This window comes from Lotus japonicus, chromosome 3, assembly GCF_012489685.1.
Source record: "Lotus japonicus ecotype B-129 chromosome 3, LjGifu_v1.2".
NCBI lineage: Eukaryota > Viridiplantae > Streptophyta > Magnoliopsida > Fabales > Fabaceae > Lotus > Lotus japonicus.
The window spans coordinates 93,863,897-93,888,375 of NC_080043.1; the positions used below are offsets into that span (position 1 = coordinate 93,863,897).

The 24,479-nt window shown below is 36.0% G+C and overlaps 2 protein-coding genes and 1 long non-coding RNA gene across 3 annotated transcripts; 1 reads left to right on the forward strand and 2 right to left on the reverse strand.

The window, feature by feature from the left end:
* Window positions 1–1,111: 1,111 nt before the first annotated feature.
* On the reverse strand, window positions 1,112–6,223 carry LOC130747605 (uncharacterized). The gene is made up of 3 exons (XM_057600582.1): window positions 4,863–6,223; window positions 3,827–4,172; window positions 1,112–1,537 (listed from the first exon to the last, which is right to left on the reverse strand). The coding sequence occupies exons 1-3, from the start codon at window positions 5,930–5,932 to the stop codon at window positions 1,274–1,276; spliced, it is 1,680 nt and encodes a 559-aa protein (XP_057456565.1). The 5' UTR covers window positions 5,933–6,223; the 3' UTR covers window positions 1,112–1,273.
* Window positions 6,224–7,988: 1,765 nt separating this feature from the next.
* On the reverse strand, window positions 7,989–11,810 carry LOC130747606 (peptidyl-prolyl cis-trans isomerase CYP21-1). The gene is made up of 7 exons (XM_057600583.1): window positions 11,518–11,810; window positions 10,411–10,489; window positions 10,154–10,201; window positions 9,629–9,652; window positions 9,360–9,542; window positions 9,138–9,213; window positions 7,989–8,347 (listed from the first exon to the last, which is right to left on the reverse strand). Exons 1-7 carry the CDS (start codon window positions 11,614–11,616, stop codon window positions 8,185–8,187), a joined length of 672 nt encoding a protein of 223 aa, XP_057456566.1. The 5' UTR covers window positions 11,617–11,810; the 3' UTR covers window positions 7,989–8,184.
* Window positions 11,811–17,253: 5,443 nt separating this feature from the next.
* On the forward strand, window positions 17,254–19,548 carry LOC130743054 (uncharacterized). Its single transcript, XR_009021335.1, has 4 exons — window positions 17,254–18,075; window positions 18,308–18,517; window positions 18,919–18,993; window positions 19,277–19,548. It is a non-coding gene; the product is annotated as an uncharacterized LOC130743054 (long non-coding RNA).
* The last annotated feature ends 4,931 nt before the right edge of the window (window positions 19,549–24,479 follow it).

Genomic DNA, 24,479 nt, shown 5'->3' on the forward strand with positions numbered 1-24,479 from the left:
GGGGTAGCAAGGCAAAACAGTGGGTGCCTAAGATATGTTGATCTTCGTCCAAAAACAGATAAAGTCCCAATACATTTTCCTTTTCTCCTGCCAGCTCGCCAGAAGGAAATGGACCAAATATTTGGCATGACAATTGCACCAAGGCCTAAGGTGGTTGGCCCAACCCCCTCCCCCCCCCCCCCCCTTTTTTACATGGCTGAATCAAACAAGTTCTAGTTGCTCCCCAACAAAAAAAAGTTCTTTAAATACTACCCTCTTAAATGGAATGAAGAGCAAAAAAAAAAAAGAAATGGAATGAAGAGCAAATTATGGCCTCAAAATAATAATAGGGCATGGTCTCTATAAATACGGTAATGTTTGAGTTTAGAGTGTCGTCAGAGTAAAACTGCATGGGAATCTTTGTTGAGGGGTCAGTGATTGATTGGTGGTGGGTTTGTGTTGGTTGGAGGTGTACCCGATGGTGGAGGTATGGGGTTCATGGTTGTGCGACGTAGGTAAAGCTCAGCCTAAGGGGATCTGGTGCGGTGGAAGAGGTGCTTTGGTTGTGAGGTCTTGACAGTCTTGTTGTGATTGTAGGGGTGCTCTAGTTGGAGGGGATCTAGTGCTCTATAAGGGGATTTTGTGTGATTATGGGTTAGTGGTGGTTCTAAGGGGTTTGTGGGGCTGGGTTGTGCACGAAGAACATGAAGGATTTAAGATGAGGAATTAGATACTAGTTGGTGTGTTTCTTTTATGGTTGGAATGGTCCTGATTTTGCTTCAATTTTGGGTGTTTCAGGAATGGTGCAAGGATGGAGATGAATTCTTGGTGGTGATGTAAGAAGAAATTAGATGAGCTCACATTCAGGCAATTATCAAAATTAAACTTTTTCCTAACTGTATTAGTCAAATGCAACTTTGCTTTAGTGAGAGACTAAACTCACATTACTACATATTTAACCCATAATAATAATACAAAAATGAGAAAGCTAAGAAAGTACTGTAAAAGTAATACAAATTATGCTTGGTCCTCCAACAAAATTTTATTAGCAATTAAACTTTTGCCTCTTCCCCCCTAAACAAAATACACATGATACATGTTACACCGAAAATTAAGTTAACATAACTTAGTCTAGGAAAAAAATTTACCCTTTGTAAAAATTATGAAACAAAAATTCATAGAAGAAACATTCAGAAGTATGCACAACATGCTAACAGACAATTCTAACTCCACACTGTCCACACAATAACAATCCAATGATTCAAAAACCTTTGAATCCTAAGAATTATGTACATTACACACCTAGAGTACTTGTAATAATATTGGATTGTCTGAGACTTCTACTTATGGGTAGGTGAACATAAACCTCATGAACGTCTTGTTTACAAACCTCTCCTCTGTCCCTGTCTATCGCATAGCAGACATAAACCGTGTCAATTACATCATCTAGCACATGCACCAGGAAACCCAGAACTATTATGAGTAGCACCCATGCCATAGCAGCCACAAAATATGAATCAGACCCAAGATTGGTCCCGTATTTTAAGATAACACACACCTGCATATACATAAACAAAACGTAAATAGAACAGACAGAAAATAATGAAAAAAAAAAACGAAGTAGTAACAGTTCATTACATAAGAGTGAATAACAAATCCTCCAAATAACTATATTAATTCAGGTTGAGCCTAACTCTACCCGAAATACTAGCACAAAGATGAGGACCGCTCTGCCATTTAGAAATGCTTCATAAGGCATATCACTAGACAATGTGAGACTCAACAAACCGACATACTTCTTTTTAGAAATGTTAACAACATACTCTTTTCACGCTCTCTTTTCAACAGTGTCTCGTATTCGTTGAGATTAATGTGGGTCTACTAAATTATATGGGTCTCATTCCTAATTTGATGGGACACATGAATTTCAACTAGTAAGAGAGATGGTGCTAGGAAAAGTGAGTTAGAGAGTGTGTTGTTAGTAGTAGTACTCCTCTTCCCAAAAGCCAAGAGAGGCCTCCCACTTCAAGAAAGTTCATATCATTTTTACGACATTATAGCCAGGAGTGTTGTAAGAGCATCTCCAATGGTAGGAACTTATTTTGGGACTTAACTCAATTTTTGTGGGCCCAAATTGCCACATAGGATTTAAGACACCCATAAGGTCTTCATGCATATTTCACTCTAGTGGTTGGGATCTTATTTTACTTTTGACTGGACCCACAGTACCCAATATATTTATATTATTTATTTCTCTCCCTAATTTTCACTTTAGTTATGGTATTGAAGGAGAGAGAAAAAAATATTATTTTATTTAAGATCCCACATTTGAGAGTACCTGAGCTAAGGCACGGATCTTAGCTTTTGCTAAGATCTCATGCCATGTAGGATAGCTCCAATGGTGAGATCTAATAAGATCCAGATTTTATTTTAAGGTCCCAAAATAAGAACTCCATTGGAGATGCTCTAAGAAAATGAAGTTTCAGAAGACCCGTTCGTTGTATTATGATCCTCTCATGCCATATGACAATGTCAAGTGAAATATTTTGTCTATCTCTCTCTTCATAAATACTCTAAGGGTCCCACCTGCTTAATATATATGCAGAGATAAATTTTCAACTTTGGAGAACCTGAGGAAGTTTTCACCTAAGAGGATCATGGAAACTCCTCACATCTATATGATAGAACCTGGTAACTCAAAAGTGTATATTATGTAGAATGAGTAATCAATGAGCTTAAGAGCTCTACAATTCGGAAGTTTTTCCCAGAGTCTGAGACTCCTACCAGAGAGATATTCTCTCCAAGCAAAATACTCACCAAAAGCATGAATGATTCTTACCCTCTAGTCTCTCTCTCCCCCAAATACTCGAATCCCTGGAATCAAGGGAACCATGGCACAAGTCACTAACTAGCTCACATTTCCCTCACCTTACCCCACTCTCCTTCGCCTAGTATAAACTTTCCATGTCCTGGGCCTTCCACCCGATGCTTCTAAAATTGGGTCATCATTGGTATTAGTATTTGGCCCAGGTGTCCTATCACTATATATACACAAAGAAAGAGAGAAAATAAGCATAAACTGGCCATGATTTATGCATAGTAGTCAATCCCGGATAGCGGCGCGTAGCGGCCGGCCCCAAAAGTGGGATAGCGTGATAGCGCATAGCGGGATGGCCGCTATTCTGAATTTTTTTATGTAATTTTATATCATTAATAGTTTAATACTATATACATATAAATAGCAAACAATGTCAAATATTGCCTAAAATTCATAACATTCATAATAGAAATAAAAATCATGAGTCTTGAACCATAACACACAACTAATAACTTCTCAAAAGCAAGGTAAAGAAGTCGAATTTGCAAATCTGAATGAAGAATGAAGCTTAATTCTATCAATTTTGACCTATAATGGCCCTGAGAAGTCCTAACATGCCCATAAAAAGGTTCCCCAACAATTTAAAACGAAGGGGCTTGAGTCATTTTCTCCTTCGTTCATATAGCGCCGCTATTTCCCGCTATTGGCCGCGATCTGCCGCTATTTTGGCCGCTATTCGCGCCGCTACGACCGCTATTGTGAAGTTGGCCGCTATTTCATCTCAATAGCGGCAGGGAGCCGCTCCGCTCCGCTACGCCGCTATAGAGCCGCTATTTGCCGCTATTGACTACTATGGATTTATGTATGGCTGCTAATTGAAAATGTAGAGAAGTTAACAGAAGGATATTAGCAAGTTGTCCATCAAAAGTTAACTTAGTCATTTATTGCATACACCAAGAGCTTACACACAGTAGCAAATCTCTAACACTAAACACAAGCATTAAAAAGAGGAATATTAAAGTAGCATACCACAATTGTGTAGATTGCTGAGAGGACAAAGACAATTCCAGCCAGGAGGCGAGATGAGATGGTCTCCACAAAAGCAGCTGAGAGAAGGTTACGTCTTAGAAGTTCATATGTCATCCTTGCAGATGAGCAATAAGCTTCACCAGTTATTGCAGCAAAGTTTAAGGTAAACTTATTCAGAAAATCGAACGCTGTCAGTAAGGCATTCACACAGCACCGTAACATAATGTTCACAATGCCAGGAGCAGCTTCTTGTCTCACATTATCAACCGCAGAACGAACTACTCGAACAACACATATGAGCAATCCCGACAAACATATAGTGCCAGAAGAAGGACCAAAAGCATTTCTGCCAGCCAAGTTTTCATAGTTAATATCTTTCTAAATGCAAAACAATCATTCAATCCAGCTGAATACTTTTCCTATCTCTATGCTACGACGAGGAATCACTAAATTGCAAGCAACAAGCCACAGCAAAGGTAATAGCAATCTTGAACTATGGAAATTTCATGAGCAACTAATAATAACTGAAACTGGAATCAAGCAAAAGTTTCTAAAGCTAAGCATTTTAACATGGGAGTAGAAATTTTTGAAATACTCATTAATCAGTAACAGTGATGCATTGGAATAAAATCAAAACGCATAAATGTAGTTAAACTAATCAATCTCACATTAGGTTGTAGATATTACGCCAGCAACGTTGCCAAGGACAAGGGGATTTGGAGTTACTATGCAGATATCATGATGCTTGTACTATGAAAGAAGACAATGATCACTAGCTTCTACTTTGTCTATGTTTGTAGGAGGACACCTAAAAATAATGTGAACCCTCTGATACGGATTTTATCATTCATGTAAGCAAGCAAAACAAATACAAGGCATAAAGAATAATTATAGCATGTTTGGATCAGTTTTACTTTTCTCAAAATCAATTCTGACACCAGAAATCACTAACACAAGCTTCTTCCCATAATTAACTTTTCAATTATAGAATGATTTCCAAACATGCATTTAGACAAAAGAGTCAAATGATGCTAACCTGAGAGAAGTTCTAATACTCCTTGTGGAAGTTTCATAGTCCTTGGAGAAGTACCAGCGAGCAATAGTCCCACTGATAACATAAACCTGTGCTTCCACCATAGCTGCAGCAGACCACAACATAGTGAGAATTGCCAGTGCAAAATAAGCAGACACCCAAGAATCCTCCTTCCAAACACAGCCATATTCGCCATCCGAATACTCCTTAGGCACAACCTTGCCGTTAAACTTAGCAAACACCATGAAAACCACGATTGGCACGTAATACACCACAAGCCCGATCGTCAAACAGGGCAGCACCCCAAACAATCCCAGATTCCTGGAAAGCGCGTCGGAAGCCACACCGATTATCCTAACCGTGAGCTCCACCCGATGCCAATTCACCACCAAGATCCACACGATGACCCCAATCACCAAAAAGATGAACACCAGCACTAGAATCCTGTACGCCAGAGGAAAAGCGTCACTGCAAGAGGTGCTGACAGTGCAGGCAACGAACCAGTACACGTTGAGGAAGATGGGTATGGCGATGAAGAACGGAATCGCAACGTAGACAAGCTGTTTGGTGTAATGCTTGAGTAAGAGAAGCAAACCCCAGCACATGGGCACGCTGAAAGCGAAGGTAATCACCAGTGTCCATATCAAATCCTTGACGAGAGGCGAGGAAGACGATGAATAGAAATTGAGCGAGACCCAGTTGGGGGAAGACGCAGAAGATGAAGAAAACGTGGTGTTTTTGGTGCAGGAGGTGGTGGTGGAGTCGTAGGAGTAAGAGGAGAGGGAGGAGTAGGTGGTGTTGCGGTGGAAGATGGAGAAGATTCCGAATGCGAAGGTGGACAGGACGAGGAGGAGGAAGAGGATGAGGAATGGAAGGTCCTTGAAGGAACGAGGACCGTGATTGTAAGAGATGTGAAGGTATTGCTGGTTTGACTCTGATTCATGAGAATCGTGTTCTTCGATTGGAGAAGAAGAAGAAGAAGGGTAATGGGGTTTTGGTAGAAAGGGTTGTGCAGCTGAAGATTCGTATAGAGAAGAATCGGGTTTGTGATTGGGATCATCACTACTCACCATGATTGATACCTCAAGAGAAAGAGAAGAAGAAGAGGTTGATTTTGTTTGTGCAGACAAGGTGTTTGTTTGAATGGTGGCTGAGTTGTGATGAGATTGGACTCAAATTTTCAGCTGAGTGTGGCTGTTTGGTGGCGCTGTATTGGGCAAATGACAACGACGTTTACCCTTTCTTTAAGGTTTGTTCGTTAAATCCTAATCAGAAATCAAAAAATTGTGACTGACTCTGAAACTTTTGTGTTTGTGGTTTTCTTCTGAAAGTGAGCACTAGTTAGAAACAATTGAATCACTGATCTAACAAGCCTTGAATCAGGATTAACATTTCAATATTCTGTCATATTGTTCACCCAGACTCAAAGCAATTCTCATGTCAGCAAAGATGTTTTTACTTGTATACTCCCTCCCTCCGTTCCTTATTATAAGTCACATTTTTTGAAAAATATTTATTCCTAAATATAAGTCATTTCCTAATATCTAGGAAGCATTAAATAATTTTTTCCAAATTCACCCTCATATTTAATATGAAATAGATGATAAACTTTTTGAATATTAACTTGGAGAGAGAAAATCATAGGAAAGTAAATAAGGGTAGTCTAGAAAAGCTAATCATTTCCTTTACAAATTTATTATTACTAACTACTTTTCTTAATCTAAGAGAATTAGTTTTTTATGACTTATAAATAGGAACAGAGGGAGTATGTTTCTTTTGGACTTCATTTATGAAACATTAATGATATGTGAACAACTAATTAATACCAGACACTTGGGACACCAAATGATTTTACAGTTTTTTGAATAATGTTTTACCTTATAAAAAGGATTTAAAATCGCCACAAACATGGGTGTCACATACCACATGAGGAGCATATTACTACTGTTTATGAAATATTAGGATTGCATAAAGAGCACTTTGTTTTTTAACTAATGCACTAAGTTCATTTCTTTGTGAGGAGGATATTCTCTTATACGTTTCTTATGATCCTTAACAATGTAATTATATTATTTTAGTTATGGTGACAGAAAGTCAGAAACTAATTGATTTATTTTTGGGTCGATAGTTCTTTGGTACTAAAAGAACGATCCAAACTTAATATCAAAAAAAAAAAGAAACGATCCAAACCGGCCAAGACCAATAAAACATGAAGACAAAGCAAGGCAGAAACCACAAATCCACGTGCTTGCATGTTTGGTCATAGTTAAGATCAGAAGAATCTGTTAAAATCCTATGAGCTGCAATTCACATGCTTTGAAAGCCTAGATAGATCTGGCTTTGCACTTATCTGGGAAACAAAATGGCATTTGAAAGATAGTTCTACGTTAGTTCAAGTGCTTAAATCTTAATCTTCACAAATAGCATGTTCTCTACTGTTTTTTAGTTCTTTGTCCAGCCTTCTGAGTAGTGCTTATTTGGAACCACATATGAAAGACTGTGGATCAGTTAAACTTGATGTTATAGCTTCTACCCAAATTGTTCAAGTATGTGCACCACTAATTTCCAAACACACTCTAAGCGCCAATATGTTCTACAATTAAATTATTAATTTTTCATCATGATGAAAACAAGCTTAAAAGATGTGTTTGGGTATGATGAGTAACACTAAGTTTAGAAAAAATTAATATTGTTTAAACAGAATAAAGTTAAATCACTCATAATACCCTTCCTTTTCTTTGTTGCTAAGTGCTAACTTATAGTTAGCATAAAGTCTGAAATACAAATATACAAAAATTAACTTTTTGAAGAAAAAGGACAGTGGACACAAAAAGATGAACATGAGATATCCAAAAAGTTGCTAAGACTATCATATTCATATGTAAAAGGATTTGATTTTTCTCTAAAAAAGAAATGCACTTCAGAAGACATAGTGCACAGTCCTGACCTTAAGCAAGGTATAGACATCACTGAAGTGGGGTTTTCCAATGCCAACAAAGCTTTTTGACATACTATAAGTTATTAAAATCTACTCCACCAATTTTTAAATCAATAGTTATAACTCTTCACTTATCAAGTAAATTGCATCCCTTACTTTAACATGTTTGGATTGTATTTTTTAAACCATGATTTGACTCAAAGGAAAAGAAACTTTTTCTAATTAAATCATGGTCTGAGACCTGAAATCATGTTCAGACACAACAAAACCAAATCATGGTTTTGCCAAACATGTTGTGTAAATGAAATCCAGCTACTCAAACTGGGGTTTAGTGTGACAAACTATATAACCCAGGCATGCTAATGTCAGTCACTAAAACAAGGAAGTTCAACTTTCCTCATCCCACCGGCTCTTGGGTATTTCTCCGGAGTCTGCAATCACTACTTTCTTTCTGGGTTTTCCACTGTAGGTTCCGGCTCCCCCTTCAATTGCAAACACAATATCCATGCCTTGAACAACCTTGCCAAAGACAACATGTTCTCCATCCAACCTGGAAAGTTAGCATGTAAAATGATATTTTAAACAGCTGTGATATTTAAACACCCAAACAGTACATATAGACATCAGTGTTGTCAAGATCCGGAACTTAGGATCCCATGATCTAGCGATCTTTCTGGTGCTTTACGATCTAGATCCCACATAGGGTCTCATGGGAGCAGGATCTGTCCAGGATCCCGATCTTTGGGACGGGATCTCAAGATCCCAATCCAATCCTAGGACCAAGGTTTTGGAAATGAGCTTATGGGTTTCAGCCCCAAAATAGAGACCCGCCTGAGTTGTCAAACCTCTTTCTAGTTTCTAGTTTAAGGTCATGTAAATCTGGTTATTTTCATCATCTAAGTAATTTTCTATATATGTATTTTTAAGTATAGTTATGCATTTATAGTAGGTTCTTACGATCCGATCCCAATCCTACTATCTACGATCATTCAGCACCCCCTTCTGACCTGAGCAGGATCCCAATCCCGACAACATTGACGGACACTCCATATACACCTCATTTTTTTTCTCTATCTCTAATTTGATCACATCAAATCATATATCACATTCATTACTTCTCTATCTTCTTACTCTAGATGTCTACACTCATTGGATGTCTATTCAACATTTTCCTATCTTAAATAGTGATGGTGGCAACATGAGCATATTCAATAGTAGTAACTCACAATACAATATAGTGATATACACACTCTTTACAACCTATGAGAACTCAATGTAAAAGCAGCTAGACCCAGTCTAGAAATTCCCTAACCATGCACTATCAGGACAAAGTAGCTTACCAACTGGCCTTCACTGTGGTAATGAAAAACTGTGAGCCATTGGAATCAGGTCCTGAATTTGCCATAGAGACAACACCTGCAAACATGGATTAAAAATTCCAAAAGAAAAAAACTCAAACCACATACATCAAAATGAAGCAAAAACATCAAGTTTAAAGAACAAAAATAATACTGACAAAATGAAATGCTCAAATCCATGTAAAATTGTAAATTGTTACACACCAGCATGAGAATGTTTAATCCTGAAATTCTCATCAGGAAAGGTTCCACCATAAATAGATTCAGATGCTTTGCCATCATGATGAACAATATCCCCACCCTGAATTACGAAACCAGATATTATCCGATGAAATGGCGTTCCTTTGTAATGAAGTTTTATGCCATTTGCACCCGCACCTTTCTCCCCTGCGCAATATGGATATCTCTGAATCAGGGTATGGACCTAAAGGGGGATAAATTAATAAATATCACAAAGACGAAACTACAATTACCTGTGCACAAAGCTCTAAAATTTTCTGCAGACAAAAATAATTCAGTCATTAAAAGTTGCAATTATATAATAAGAGTTTAGCTGTATAAGAACCACTGTATGTAAATCACATATATATCCAAGAGGTAGATTAATCAAGCAGTAATAAGTTTGTATTTATTGAAACAACTGAGGTCTAGACACCATGTCCAAAGGGCAAAAGAAAAGGAATATCTATTCACATTATAGTTTCTACTAAAGAAGCTGACCTTTGGTTCATGCAAAATGAAAAGTTAGACAGTAAAGCAAATAAGTTACAGACTAAAGAACTTGGAAAAGAAGGTTTGGCTTTTCTGAAGTGAGCAAATCCCCTTAGAATAGTAAAACATCTCAACCATTAATGAGAAAATCAAGAGTAGATTTAAACAAATTCATAATTTCTTATGCATGCTCTTATCCTTAGTTGAGACTCCTTGATCTAATTAAAAAGTAAGGCTCGCTTTAGATGAGACGAAGCCAAATTAGAAGATCAATGACATACACATACCTACAGTTTTTGGCACAACTTGGCCATATAATCCAATCACGAGCCTACCTGCAGAAATTGTTGCATATTGCAGCTTATTAAAAGCAAACAGGAAAGAAAAAATAGCACTTTTTATGCTAACTGAGCATAAATTGTTGCTTATATCTTTCTAGAACACCTTTCTAAAAAGGGTACTTAGTACATCAAATAATAGCAGCAAGTGGTAAAATTTTAAAAAATAATAATGAAATAAAATAAAATAAAATTTGGTTAACAACCTAAACGCTGTTTATCAACATCAATATCCAAGAATACTCTGTGTGTAATTTCGGGCTCCTCTTCTATTATCTCCTCGGCCTACATTAGAAAAGGCAAAAGTGTTTTATTGCTGAACCCAAGATACAATTAGGGAAATCATAAGTGGGAAAAAAATAATTACAAATGACCTAACCATCAAATTTCAATCAGACTATAAACAAGAATGGTTGTCTACAACATTCTAGTGTTATAAATAGTGTTAGCACTACATGTCACACATAATATAGCAGGCAAGAAGAACTTCATTTATACTCGGAATGTGATCTACAACTTATATCTATGAGCCTGTACTAGATACAGAGCTACTACAACAATAAAACAAGCAAGTTCAGCCGTAATGATACAAAAAATATCCGTAAATTGTTCCAAGTATAGGTAAGGGCTTAAATCCTAACATTTCTCACAAACATTCGAAGAAGGGAAGTCCATAATAAACTGGGAAAAAGAAAGTATGAACACAAGCTCAACTTAAACAAAAGGATAAAGACAACATTTGCATTATTGCTTACACTGAGACTACAATTCTTTTCCTACAATCTTTCTTGATAAAATACCATCCTCTTCTATTATTGTCAAATCTTTCCAGCCATACACTTAGTATCCTTATCTAAATCTTCTACCAGTTTATGTAAGGTTTCTATTGAATCATAGTCTAGTATAAGCATTAAATGCATCCCTTACCATGGACCCTATAATATAGAATAGAATATCCCCTTACTAAAACTGACACAGAATAAAGGGAACTACCCTGTTCCTTCAAAAGCTGAGATGCAAGGCATAAGTACACAGAATTGGCCTAGAGGGCATAGCCTACCCTATCCTCCACTTTCTATCAGTTCAAATTTTTCTCCTATTCCATATCTGGAAGTTTGAAGACAGCAAAAACTAACATTTCGATTTCAGCCTACAAATTCAGATCAGTGCAAACAAATTGAAACCAAACAACATCAATCTAACAGTAATGTAAACAATGAGACAAAGCAATTTCACGAAACCCGATCCAGATACCCAGATGAGATCCATGATTGTAGCAGCAAAGAAGATTCAGGGTTAAAGGGCATACATACCGTTTTAGAACCAGAGAAAGCGAAAATGAGGAAAATAGAGAGAACAATGAAGAGAAGGAGGAATCGCGGTTGAGCGAGAAACCCGATCACTCTACGCATTGCTTTCACTGCCCACTTTGCTCCGTTATGCCCAATCAAGCAAAGATCGAAACTCTATGATCCTCCTCCATGGAAGAATCAAGATAAAACGTAACGTGGAGCGCTTTGTCTGTGGCGAAGTTGCTGAAGATGAAGATAGAGGTTCCCTTCGTAATGGTGTGGAAGCAGAGGAACACAACAAGTAAAAACAAACTATAGTATCAAAAAATTATACTTCACTAGATTAATTAGACATTTGTTGCAGTCATTTTTTTGTTTCAGTTGGAAAAAATTTGTAGTATATACTAATTAACTAATTTTTTTTAGTTTACAGTTTAACATCATTTTGAGGTGAAGCTCTCATTTATTTATATGTTCAAAGAAAAAAAAAAATAAGTAGCAAAAGTGGTTACCTCACTTTGTTCCTTAATGATAAGGGTGATGTTCGATCACCTGCTGTCAACGGTGGATACCGAAATTTGACAAAAACCAATTAAACCTTTGAATTATTTAATAATGTAAGCTTTATTGAAAGCGATAATTACTATGTGAAAATGTGAATAATCTTTTTTTATATATTGGAAATGTAAATTGTACCTGTTAGGGGTTGATCCCTGGACTGGACATCTCCATCTCAACTCATATGTCTCACAACTCTTCCATTTGAGCTATCATTGAGGACGAATATGTGGGTAATTAAGTAAATATAAATTAATATTATCTTTAATTATTAAATGAATAATAACATAAATTAAAAAAAAAAAAAAAAAAACTTTCAACCGTCTATTGCATAAATCGTATTGGATACTGGGTTGGACTCGATCTCATACAAGCTAGACTACAAGTCCATATTATTTTTCTCTACTTGTGTTGGGCCATGGATTTTGTTCTTGACGTTGGGTCCAATTCTCCATAAGAATCACCTCTGTTATTACTAGTACCCGCATCCATCTGCCCAGTGCACATACTTATAAAAAAAAGGCATAAAAAAAATGAAATGCCTATTTTTTTATAGAAGGAGGAGGGCCTGAAAAACAAACTGAACTAACATAACTCTTAGGAAGGAGACTTCCATACAATCATTTTCGGATCAAAGTCGAGGGGGTCATTTAAATGAATACACAACTCTAATTCGTGCGCAAACTCGCTCATCATGTCTTTCCCATATATTTTTTCTATTTCTATTTCTATTTCTCTAAATGTAAAATTGGTGTGAACAAAACATTTTACTTTCTAATTTTTATAGACTTTGTTTTTTCGTCACACAATCTTGTTTAAAGTCAAAGCTCTCATAATCAACAGTCTAGTCTGGTTTGATGTTTAATTTATTTTTTAAAATTACATATGGCATGTATGCTTGGGGAAACAATTCTATTCGACAACATGGACCATATTTATATGTATCCTTATAAGTTTTTACAAATATATAAAAAATGAAATACTTAATTTTTAACATATTATTTATTATCCTTAAAAAACATATTATTTATCTCTTTTAATTTTTACTCATAAATCTTTCTATCATTATTAGAAATTATTCTAAAGTTAAGGTAAAATTGATAGAACATAATTATTGATCTTTTAAAGTTTTAAAAATCATAAATAAATAGAAATAAAAAATCAAAATAGTGATCCATGAAAAAGAATAGAAAAAGTAGTGAACTTTCTAGAAGACATTCTTTTCATGCGCAAAACATCGTAGTACTACTTGCACCAAATGATAAAAAAAAAAAGCTTAATTCCAGTTTAGGTCCCTGATGTTTCAACAATGTACTGTCTGCACCCCCCGTATTTAAAACGTGCGGTCAAGGTCCCTCATCTATCTAAAACGTGCTAACGAAGCCCTTCCGTTAACTTCCGTCAGTTGACCAAACGGAAATGACTTTCATTAACTGACGTGGCGCCCACGTGTAATTTGTGTTATTATAAAATATTTTTTACCCAAAAAAATTTATCCCCAACAGTTAAACCTAAACAAGCTGACATCATAATGGATGGAACTCATGGAAGGCTTTGAGCTTCTATTTTTGAGTGTGCTCATCTCACTCTCATTCTCACTCTCTCTCAAGTCTCAACCAAGAGGGTCTCTTCCTTCTCCTGGCCAAGTCTCATCTCTCAGACCCTTCCAATTTCTCTCCAATTGGAACCCAACCACCCCACCCCCTGCAACTGGAATGGCCTATCCTGCCACCGCCGTCACCTCCCTCCGCCAGAGGTCGCACGCGGTTTGGACACGATGCTAGTGCGTGGTGACGCGTGGATTTGTACGCGATTTAGGGAAGAAATCGCGGATCTGGGCGCGGGTCGGGGTGTGGTGCTCGGATCTGCAACTCTGAACAAAGAGGGCGGGCAGTGCAGAGAGTGGAGAAGTAGAGGCGCACGGAGATGGAACAGAGAGGATGAGACATTGATGATTGTGAGGTCTTCAATTTGGATTTCTGGGTTGATGTTCAACTGGGGAGAGATGAAGGTTGAAGAAGGAGATGGATGGAGGTTGAAGGAGATGAATGGAAAAAAATTGGGGGGTAATTGGGTTTGCTGGGGTCTAAATTGGGTGAAATTAGGGTTAGATTTGGGGGGAATCGGGTTTGTTGATTTGGGGGAAAGGAAAAAAAATTCTTAATTAAATAAAAAATCCACGTCAGTTAATGAAAGCCATTTCCGTTTGGTCAACTGACGGAAGTTAACAGAAGAGCTTCGTTAGCACGTTTTAGATAGATGAGGGACCTTGACCGCACGTTTTAAACATGGGGGGTGTAAACCGCACATTTCTAAAACATTAGGGACCCAAACTGAAATTAAGCCTAAAAAGAAAGAAAGCGGAAAATGAATAAAAATATCAACACGTTTGGCACAAGTAGTTAAATTATAACCAAAAAAAAAATTATAATGGATCAACAACAACTTGAAATATATAAAAGCAGGAGCAACTTGGCAACTTGCATTTGCATCCATTCTGTGTTTGATTCGGTCTTTCTTATTGGCTGGCTATAGAATTATAATGTGATCAACTTGTGGTGTGCCCCGGATTTAGTTGTTTATTAATGCGGGCTGACTCACGTCCTACTCGACCCAATTGTATATTTAGGCCCAATAAATTATGAGTGTATAAATATAATCATGAAGTTGAAGCTCTTCTGTTCAGATGTGTCCACCTTCTATGTGAAAGAAATAATTTCTCGCATACAAATAATGCTTAAATGAAATTGGGATGTTGTTGTAGACTTGTAGTCTATGTGCCTCGTAAAAAGAACAATGCAATTGTTTTTTTAACTCACCAGACTTCTATGCATTTCAAAATATAAATCATCACATTAAGTGGGTTGAAAATAGTATTTATTCTTAACGTTTTTATTTTGAAAATTAACTTAATTTGATATCTCATTTATACATTTTTCAGGATTTCAGTCCTCACAAAAAATCAATTGCATTTTAATATATACCCCCAACGAAAACCTCCGGTAAATATTAATAAATTTCCGATAAACTGTGTGGAAATATATTGACTAAAACTGAATATATATCGGAGCATAAACTTCAATGTTTCAACATTGCTTGCATTGACAAGCTTTTCCAATGGCTTGCCTTTGACGTAAGTCGAACAAAGGAGCTCGCATGTAAGCAAAGGCAGATTAGTTTGCAGATTTGTAATTGCAGCACGTGCCCGGTCAGAGGCCTATTATTGCTTCTGTACTTTCTTTTTTGCTTTTGTGTCGTTGAAATCAATGCACACATGCACGTTGCTGATGTAATAATGCACTATATGATGTTTCTTAATTAGATGAAATTCAGAAGTAACATGCATGATAAGTGTCGTGTTGATTTTGATGAAAAAAGTACGAAATGAGAAGTTAAACCCATAATTGAGAAGCCAATCTGAAAGACAAGCAAGTTTGCTAGCAAATAGCAAGCAATTTTGTCCCCATTCAGCAGGGAAATGCGTAAAAGCTACATGCAAAGATAGCGAAGAAGAAAGGGAAAAAAAAGGAAAGCAACAGCCAGAATTCCAATGGTGAAGATTAGCACTTTTCATTCTATATATATATATATATATATACTATATAGTTAAAAACAATATGCTTAAATCCTTTAAAAACTCTTTTGAGCTGGAAAAATAATCAAATTAAATCATATAAATAATTTGTTTTCCTTGAAAATTGTACATTGTAATTATATTTGTATAAATCTGACACAACCATTTCCCCATTTTTGTGCATTATCACAAATTACAAAATCTGAACACGGCGTTAAGCATGCATCTAATGATGTGGGTAGATGAGCTGTGACCATCAATCCTTAACACACCATAAGCTTCACACTTTCTTATTTTGTCCTACTGACGTGCCGTTTCAATCTGCCAGAAGCCGGTTAAACTAGGTGGGGCCGTGGGTGATATACACCCCCTTAAGGGACCATCATCAAAATTAAGGATTTTAATATTTCTAGTTTTTGGTAGTTAGTTAATTTGTTTTCTTTAAAGCTGAAAATACTATTGAAAGATATATAATATCACATGAGAACAACCCTCTCATAAATAAGAAAACTGACAACCCAAATCCAGATAAAAACAGGGGCAAAATGTCTTTAACAATTAACATATCTTGCTTGAAAACTATTATAGTTTTTCCTAATAAATAATTTTTTTGAAAATCATATTTGTTTACAAGCGGAAAGCTAATAAAGGCAACAGAAACTAAAACTACATCATCCAAACACAAAGAGGTAATGACGGAAGACAGTGGGTGTCGCCATACACTACACCAGAAAAGAGTTTTTACAGCGCCCCTTTTACAGCGGTTCAGGTGGCAGCCGCTGTAAAAACACAAACACGGAGCGGATGATGGGCTATTACAGCGGTTTCTTAAATAAACCGCTGTAAAATTGTTCCCTATTAAGAGCGGTTCAGGTCTCAACCGCTGTAAAAACAAAAACACAGAGTGGTTGATAGGCTTTTACAGCGGTTCGTTTAAGTAAGCGCTTTAAAAGATAAGTAAAAAATAAATCTTGGATTTTAAATTTGTTTCATATGAGATTCAAACCCGGATACCTTAGGCTATTTCAAAACCACTTTCCACTGGACTCAGATAAGATTTATGTTATTGTTTCGATTTGTTAATATTTATCAATTGATTTCGTAAAATTGCAGAACCCAATAACTTTACCCAAATCTCGTAAACCCTTATCAGTTTCGTTCTATCTCGATGGTGTTACCTCAGTCTCTCTCAACCGCTGTGCTCCTTCTCTCAACCCCTACACCCCATCGTGCCGCCACCGTCCCTGGCGCGCCGCTGCCGCTCTTGTTTTTCATCGTCCAACACTTTGGCTCAAGGTTATTGGCCGCAAAACTGAGGTCAGTGGTTCTCCATCCTCGATCTGTTAACGCTGAGGAAGGCCAGCAACTCCAATTTCTCCTCCACGCCTTCCAAACGCATCCTTGCGAGAAGGCCTCGCCTCTTCATCCTCCTCCCCTGCACATTGGCCCCTCACGGTGGTGGAAGGTTAGGTTTGTTTGTTTACTTTGTTTCTGATTTAAGCCTGTTAGAATTTATTTGGAAGGTTGTTATTGGAATTGGATTGATATCTGATTGAAATTGTTGGCTAAAGTAGTTTTGAGTTTGATCATTGTGTTTTTCTGTGTGATTGAGTAGATGGGTCGAATTTACCGATAAAAGAGTTGCTAAGAGGGTTGCCAATATGTTAAATGGTGAACAGATAGGTATGTGTTTGCTCTTTGGTCTTGGTTTTTGAATGGAAATCAATCATCTTGTCTCCTATTTGATTATCAATATATTAGCTGCATTGGTTGTTATATAATCTTGTTTGAAAGTATAGTATGGTGTTTACTTGTGGTAGCCGGGTTATGCTCTAGTGGGGGGCTGTACTTGTTCTTCCTTATTGTCTTTTAATGGAAATCACAATGTTGTTCTATTGTCAATTCTAGAGTTATTTTATTCCTTTAATTTTGTGAAAGAGTGATAGGTAACTGAATCCCCTCGGTTAGGTTAGTTAGAAGCAGGGAAGTAGAAGAACAAGAACCCTGATATTATTCACAATAGAAATGTACAAGATTGTTGTGATATTCGAGAGTCTCGGCCACTCTCCCTAAGTCCCAACCCAAATGATCCCTGAAGATGATTAATGCTCTCTAACTCACTCTTATTCATAGACTAACCCTCAACCCCCTAACTAGTTAACCTGGTGTTCTCTTATCTGAATGCTAATTACTGAATGTTTCTCCATTAATGTTTCAGAAGCTCTCGTGTAAGGGTCACCCTTTAGAGTGATAGGTTTGTTCATCTTTTCAATTGTTGTGATAGGGTTTCTGTAGTTCCTTTCACATTGAAGACACAATCTCAAGATTTCTATAATTAGGTGTGACGCGTTGGTGTTTTTGCAGTTTTGCTAAAAACTCCATCCATAGCTCATTGGTTCTGACTAATCATTCGGGCAAGTGATCCAAACTTTTTCCGTTCCTCTCTGGTAAATAGTTTATACTTTGTCATATCACTTTTTAGTTCAAAAAGTTATAACAAACAACCCTTAAATTGGAGGAATTTTACACTGTGATTCTTCCCTGCTTATTTTTTATGTTTATACTGCAAGTTTTTCTTATTCTGTTAGCCATATTCATGTCAATGATCCTATCTTATGTTTATACTGCAAGTTTTTCTTATTCTGTTAGCCATATTCATGTCAATGATCCTATCTTAAGGGTGGATGCTTTCTTGAAGATCGAGAATCATTTGATGATGTTGGTGACTTGTGTATGGATGAAGAAGAGGAACAACTTATAAGCAGCTAACGAGACTAATGCTGCAGTCAGCAGTGGTCACTTGATGTAATCTTCATTTGCAGGCATAAACCAGAAATTCATTTTAGATTGGATTGTTGTGCTATGAGTAGCGGTCAAAGAGAGGAACATGTGAGATATTTGGACATAAAAAGCTGTCTCCAAATCTTTCTTTTCCCTTGATTCATTATGGGCTTAAATGTGTTTAGAAGCTAACTGAAAGATGAAGTATGAGTATTTATATATACTGGTTACTGGCTAATTACAGAGCCAAATTGTAGATGTTTTACGATGGAATTTTTACATTTTTTTATGATCTGCAAAGGTTGCTCGAAGCTGTTCTTTTTAGAATCAGATTGAAGTTGTTTATCAGGAGTTTTTTTTGTAATTGTCACATTCACAATAACCAATTTAGAATCAAATTGTTAGTGAAATGGCCAAGCTTGAAAGGGCAGTCTTGCAATTTTAATACTCACTGTGAAAGGCAAGCTGTGTATTTGTAGTTCTTGCTGAGGGAATTTTGTGGTTTGCAGATCAGAGACTCAGTCCAGCTTCCGGTGAAAACTCGGTTAAAAAAGTGCAGCAAGCAAGGTTGTCAATAAGGCAAGGTAAGAAATAAGTTCTCTCTTTTGAGTATAACCCTCCATGTGTGTGTGTGTGTTTGTGCTTGTGTTTTAGAACTAGTCACATTCATCTTGTTGATTTGCCAAATGCGTTTTTAACAAGTTTAACATTAATTATATGGGTATATTTCTGTGAGATGGAAGGACAGAACAGTGAAGATGGTTTTTTTTTGAATTCCTGCTAGAATTGTTCAATATGAAGGTAATTCATCTTAAGTTGGGGAAGGTGTATTAATTTTCTCAATATTGTGATGAATTTGATAAACAGATTAGGTCACTTCAGATTATGCCAAGGAAAAATTACAAGAAAGATTAGCCAAGATTTCTGGGGGTGTTGCAGTGCTTAAGGTATGGATATTTAAGTTGACCTTGCTTGCTTATGGGTTAGTTACTTTTCTGTATTCCATATTTCTTTTTTCTGTACTTTACAATTTTGTACTTTACAATAAAATACAAAATAGTTTGTAATTTTATGATTTAGAGATAGGTGAAGTTAAGGACGTGGTTGATATGCTTTAGAAATTGTTGATTTTATGGCTGAACTAGCATGGTAGCTGATGGTATAAAGGAATAAAAGAAAAAGCCTTTTTATAGCGGTTCCACAATAAACCGCTGTAATAGAGAGACGAATTACGGCGATTGTAATTATAAAACCGCTGTTAAAAATGTTCACTACAGCGGTTATTAGACTAAACCGCTGTAAATAAGGATTCTTTTACAGCGGTTTTAACCGCTGTAAAGTCTTTTACAGCGGTAAGATCTATAGCGGTTTAAACCCGCTTAAAACCGCTGTAAAAGGGTGAAATTAAGCGCTGTAAAAGCCCTTTTTTGGTGTAGTGATACCCGTGAGGAGAATCTTTTCTAAAAGTTTGACGCATCAAAGAATCTGTTGCATTATTCTTATTCAGAAACCTACATGCATTTAAAGCCGAACAAACAACCCTATAATTATAATTTAGTTTTCTTAAACCAAGATTTTCAAAATGCAATCTCCATGATAATTGGACATGATATTTTTATACGATTTTAAAAAATAAAATAAGATGTCCCAAGAAGATGCGCTTTTCACCCTCGGAATATCCTCTCACAATCATAAAACTCTCAATTGTTTAAAGACGGCATATTTTTCTGTCATTTGGTTTATTTACAAAAGCCAGATACACAACCACATGTTCAAGGATTTAAAATTCCTTGTATTGATGCCAATACATGTGAATAGTTGAAGTGTGGGTGATTTCGGAATTGTATATACACATGAAGATAAACTTTTATATATATTCATGTCACTCTTCACAAATAAATAATAAGTGAGAGCACATATATAAATAGTTATAAAGAAAAATAAGGACATTTTAGAAATGTTGATGAATTGGTCACGGCAGTGATACTTTCTGCTAAAAAAGAGATTATTAAAATATAATCCAGTTTAGTTATAATTAAAAAGTTTCACATGTGAAAATCAGAGGCTGCTGTCGCTAGATGACAATTAAGCCCGTACGTTTCATTGTATATTTGTTAATGAATAGGCGCGGCATCTTATCAAACACAAAAATAAATACGAAACTAGCAAATAAATATAAGGGAGGGCCTCATGCATGCATCCAAAGTTTGACTAATGTGCTTATCGGGCCTACACCGTACAGGCACTTTTCACAGCTTCTATCACGTGCCACTTGAAGCAGGAAAAAGGACTTATATGGGCTGTGCTATACAGCAGGATTCATACACACAACAGTTGTTTTTTTCTTTTCTCAGTACCATATATTTAATTTAAGCCTAAAAATCAATTCTTATTTATCATAATTATTTTTAATTTGGCATAGATGTTTGACTATACATGTAAAAAAAACAAAACGATCTTAGTCCTAAAATGAATCATGAAAAGAAGTTAGAAAGAGTAGTTTCCATAAGACTTGACACACATTATGAATCAAGATATTTTGGGGTGTGCTAGATGTTTTACCAATTATTACCACCACTGTTTCTTGTTGTTATTGTGTTGTGCGCCATCAAGTCGTGCTTGTGTCGGGTATTCATGAGTGCTTTAGAGGTTTAGCCAAATCTTACATGAACAACTTCACTTAACAATGGCATAGGTGATTCCATCAAATATATGTTGCAAATGATAAGGGTTATGAAAATCATTAAAATCCCTAAAGAACCTGCAACATTCTTTATAAGATACACATAGCTTATTTAGTGTTGTGAAAACTATGTTACCTAAAATGAACACTTTATGACAATAAGCACGAATTGATTCATGATGCATTTTTAGACAACACTTTTTTTTGTCAGTTGCCTAAACCAGTGTTACTAAAAGCAAAAAAATGTTGTAGTGAACATATCACCCAAAAGGTAGCATAACACTCACACCATAAGAATGAATAATAAAATAGTTAGTGTTATAAGATCGACAAATAACTTGTTACTATATCCATATTAAACTTTTTCATGAGATTTCCAATCACAAATACCATAATTTATTGATTTCAAATCGGCTAAAATGTCATCCTCTCAATGCATGATAAATCAATTTTTTACCAAGGGTTTTGTCATAGGATCAGTTCTTAAATTTTGGTTTTTCTTAAGTCTGAAAATTTTAAGTTTGAGTATCTCAACTTTCATCCTCAAAGAAACACTTCAAGAAGAAAGTAGTACTCATGACAACCTCGGAAGATCTTGATGGTGACTCCAGTGAAGATCAACCAGAAAGATGAGGTGCTTACTACAGTCTCATGGACTCACATGGACAATTAGATGATACGATGAGGATGAATTGGACCCAAGACCATTTGTGTACCTAAAGCTGGGAATTTATCTGTTGTAGATAGTCAGATACTACACTTGACCGAATAAGAAAAACCCGAAAATAGTACCTTAATTACAACACATGACCAGAAACAAAACTGAGTTGTTAGACCTCCAATTTAGAGAAATGATGGATTAGTAACCTTTGGAGGGAATAAAAAAGGTATCATCATTAGTGAACGTAGAGTTGGTAAGTCACCACTTCCTATTTTCTACTAAGTAAATTTTAAAGAAACTCAGTTTTTAAAACTTAATTAACATAACTCACTTTTGTAAACGTTAATTTAAATACACACTTTCAATTGACAGGTTTATCCTCTCTTATCGGTTTTGGTTTTCTAGGGGATAACTAGTTTGCGACCAAAAGGTCTTTATGGCGTCACAGTCTCATGATATGCATTGAACAAATCTGCAACTGCATGCATTTGCGCACAACCATTCCTTAATAAATTTAGGAGTAAAATACACTCACCCCTCTCAAGATTTGTAAGAATGACACTCCACCCCATTCTTTTTAAAAATCTACACTCCACCCCATTTTTTATAAAGGCAAATTTTAGTGACGAAAACAAATTCCTCACTACTAAAAACTAATTACTAATTAGTAAAAATTTAAATAAATTTAATGCATATACACTATCATACATTAATTTATGAAAATAATTTTACTGAATTAAATTTAAAAAAACCATCCACTCTGTCTGTTAAGTCCACGTCTCATCTATCTCAAAATCATATTTCTCACCACAAACGGCCACCACCAAGCCTTTACTCCCTTTAACACGGCTCCACTGTCCCACAATGTGAAACCCCATGGCACCTCCATGCCTCAAAGTTTTGTTGCGACCTGAACCCCAGAACGTGAATCGCACATCCCTAAAGCCACTTGTTCAACTACTTCTTGTGAATTTCACCCCTTTAAGTTGTGAGCGAACGCTCTGTTGGTCTTAGATATTGTTGGATTTTGTTAAAAACGATGCTCCACCGCCTCGTTGGGCTCTAATAACCTCAGATCCACTTCATATTTTCATAATTTTGTTTTTCTATTTTCTTCACCCATTTGTGTTGCTTTTTTGGCCTACAACCCAATTTTGAAAATTGGAGGTATAAAGAGATTATTTTGATTAAAATTGAATTATTACCAAATATGAAAACACAAGCATGTTTCACTATGTTCGAGATATGGTTTGTAAATCGGGCAGGTGTGCTATTGCATAATTTGCATTATGAATTTACGGAGGAAAAACGCGATTGAGAGAATGAGGAGGATTGTGATGTTTTCATTTTTAAATTTATTGGATTATATTGATTTTTTTTTTGAAATTATTGATTAACAATTTAAATAATAACTAATTATTAATGAAAAATATTTTTCGTCACTAAATTTGCCTCTATATAAAATGGGGTGGGGTGTAGATTTTAGATAAGAATGGGGTGAAGTGTAATTCTAACAAACCTTAAAGGGGGTGAGTGTACTTTACTCTAAATTTAGTCTTCAAATTTGTTCTTGAGCTGCAATATCCAAAATCTGAATGGAATTCGGGGAATGGGACACGCAACACAAGTGTGGAGTAAAGTAATGGTCCCCTTTCTATCTTTAATTTGAAGATAAACATGGTGAATTGAAGACCTCTTTCCCACTCCTCCTTTATACTCTTATACTCTTTTCCATAAAAAGCAAAACTCCATTCTCTCCAAAGACCAATTCTTGCATGAGTTGCATCACTTCTAAACTACCTTCTTTCACCGTGTTTGGATATATATGGTTCAAAATTATTTATCACTCCGGTTCATAGTTTATATATTTTGAAAAACATATATAGAGTAATTTAATTTCACCTTTTTACCGTCAAAAAACTCTCCCATTTCATAATTATCAATTACACACCACTCTATTATTTATATAATTATTCTGCGCAACGCTTTTTTATAAAAGTATGTTTTCTTTTTTTCAATCACATCGAACATATCGCTATCTTGCCCTTCTATTTCATCACTTCCTTGTCATCTCTTTAGTCTTTATATAACTTTATACAAAGTGGAATATACAAATATATATAATGACATTTGTTTTTATCTTTGTGCATGTGGTGCAAGTGGCAGCCTAATAGTTATAATACTTTAATTAAAACGAGGATGCTCTTTGCAAGTAGAATAATTCTTGTATATGAGTATAATCGTCACTCCTACGGATGGAACTTGGAAGTAGCTTCAGTCTAGGTCAGGCTCAAATCTAAAACAATTCATACCTTTTTAAGCAGAGTCGAGCAAAACTAAGGCTTTGTTTGGTTGGGTGGAAGGAAGGTGGGAAGGAAAGAAAACACGGAAATCGAGGAGTGATTTCTATTTCCACTCCTAATCACTCCACTTTTACACTTTTTTTTTGAAATTCAACTAAAAATACATTAATTGCCAATAGGCAAAGAGTTTAGTACATCCGAATCAACCAAATGGACAACGGCTAATGAAACCTCTTCCACCCATACCAAGTTGGCATGTGTTCGCGTTCCTAGTAAAAAAGTCAGCAATAGTGTTATCTGTGCGACGAACAAAAGATACAGAAGCTAAATCAAAAGCAGAAACTAAAGTACAACAATCGCTAATGATAGAACTCAGATAGGAACGACCATCCTCATGCTTCCTCCAAGCAATGAACAACGGTA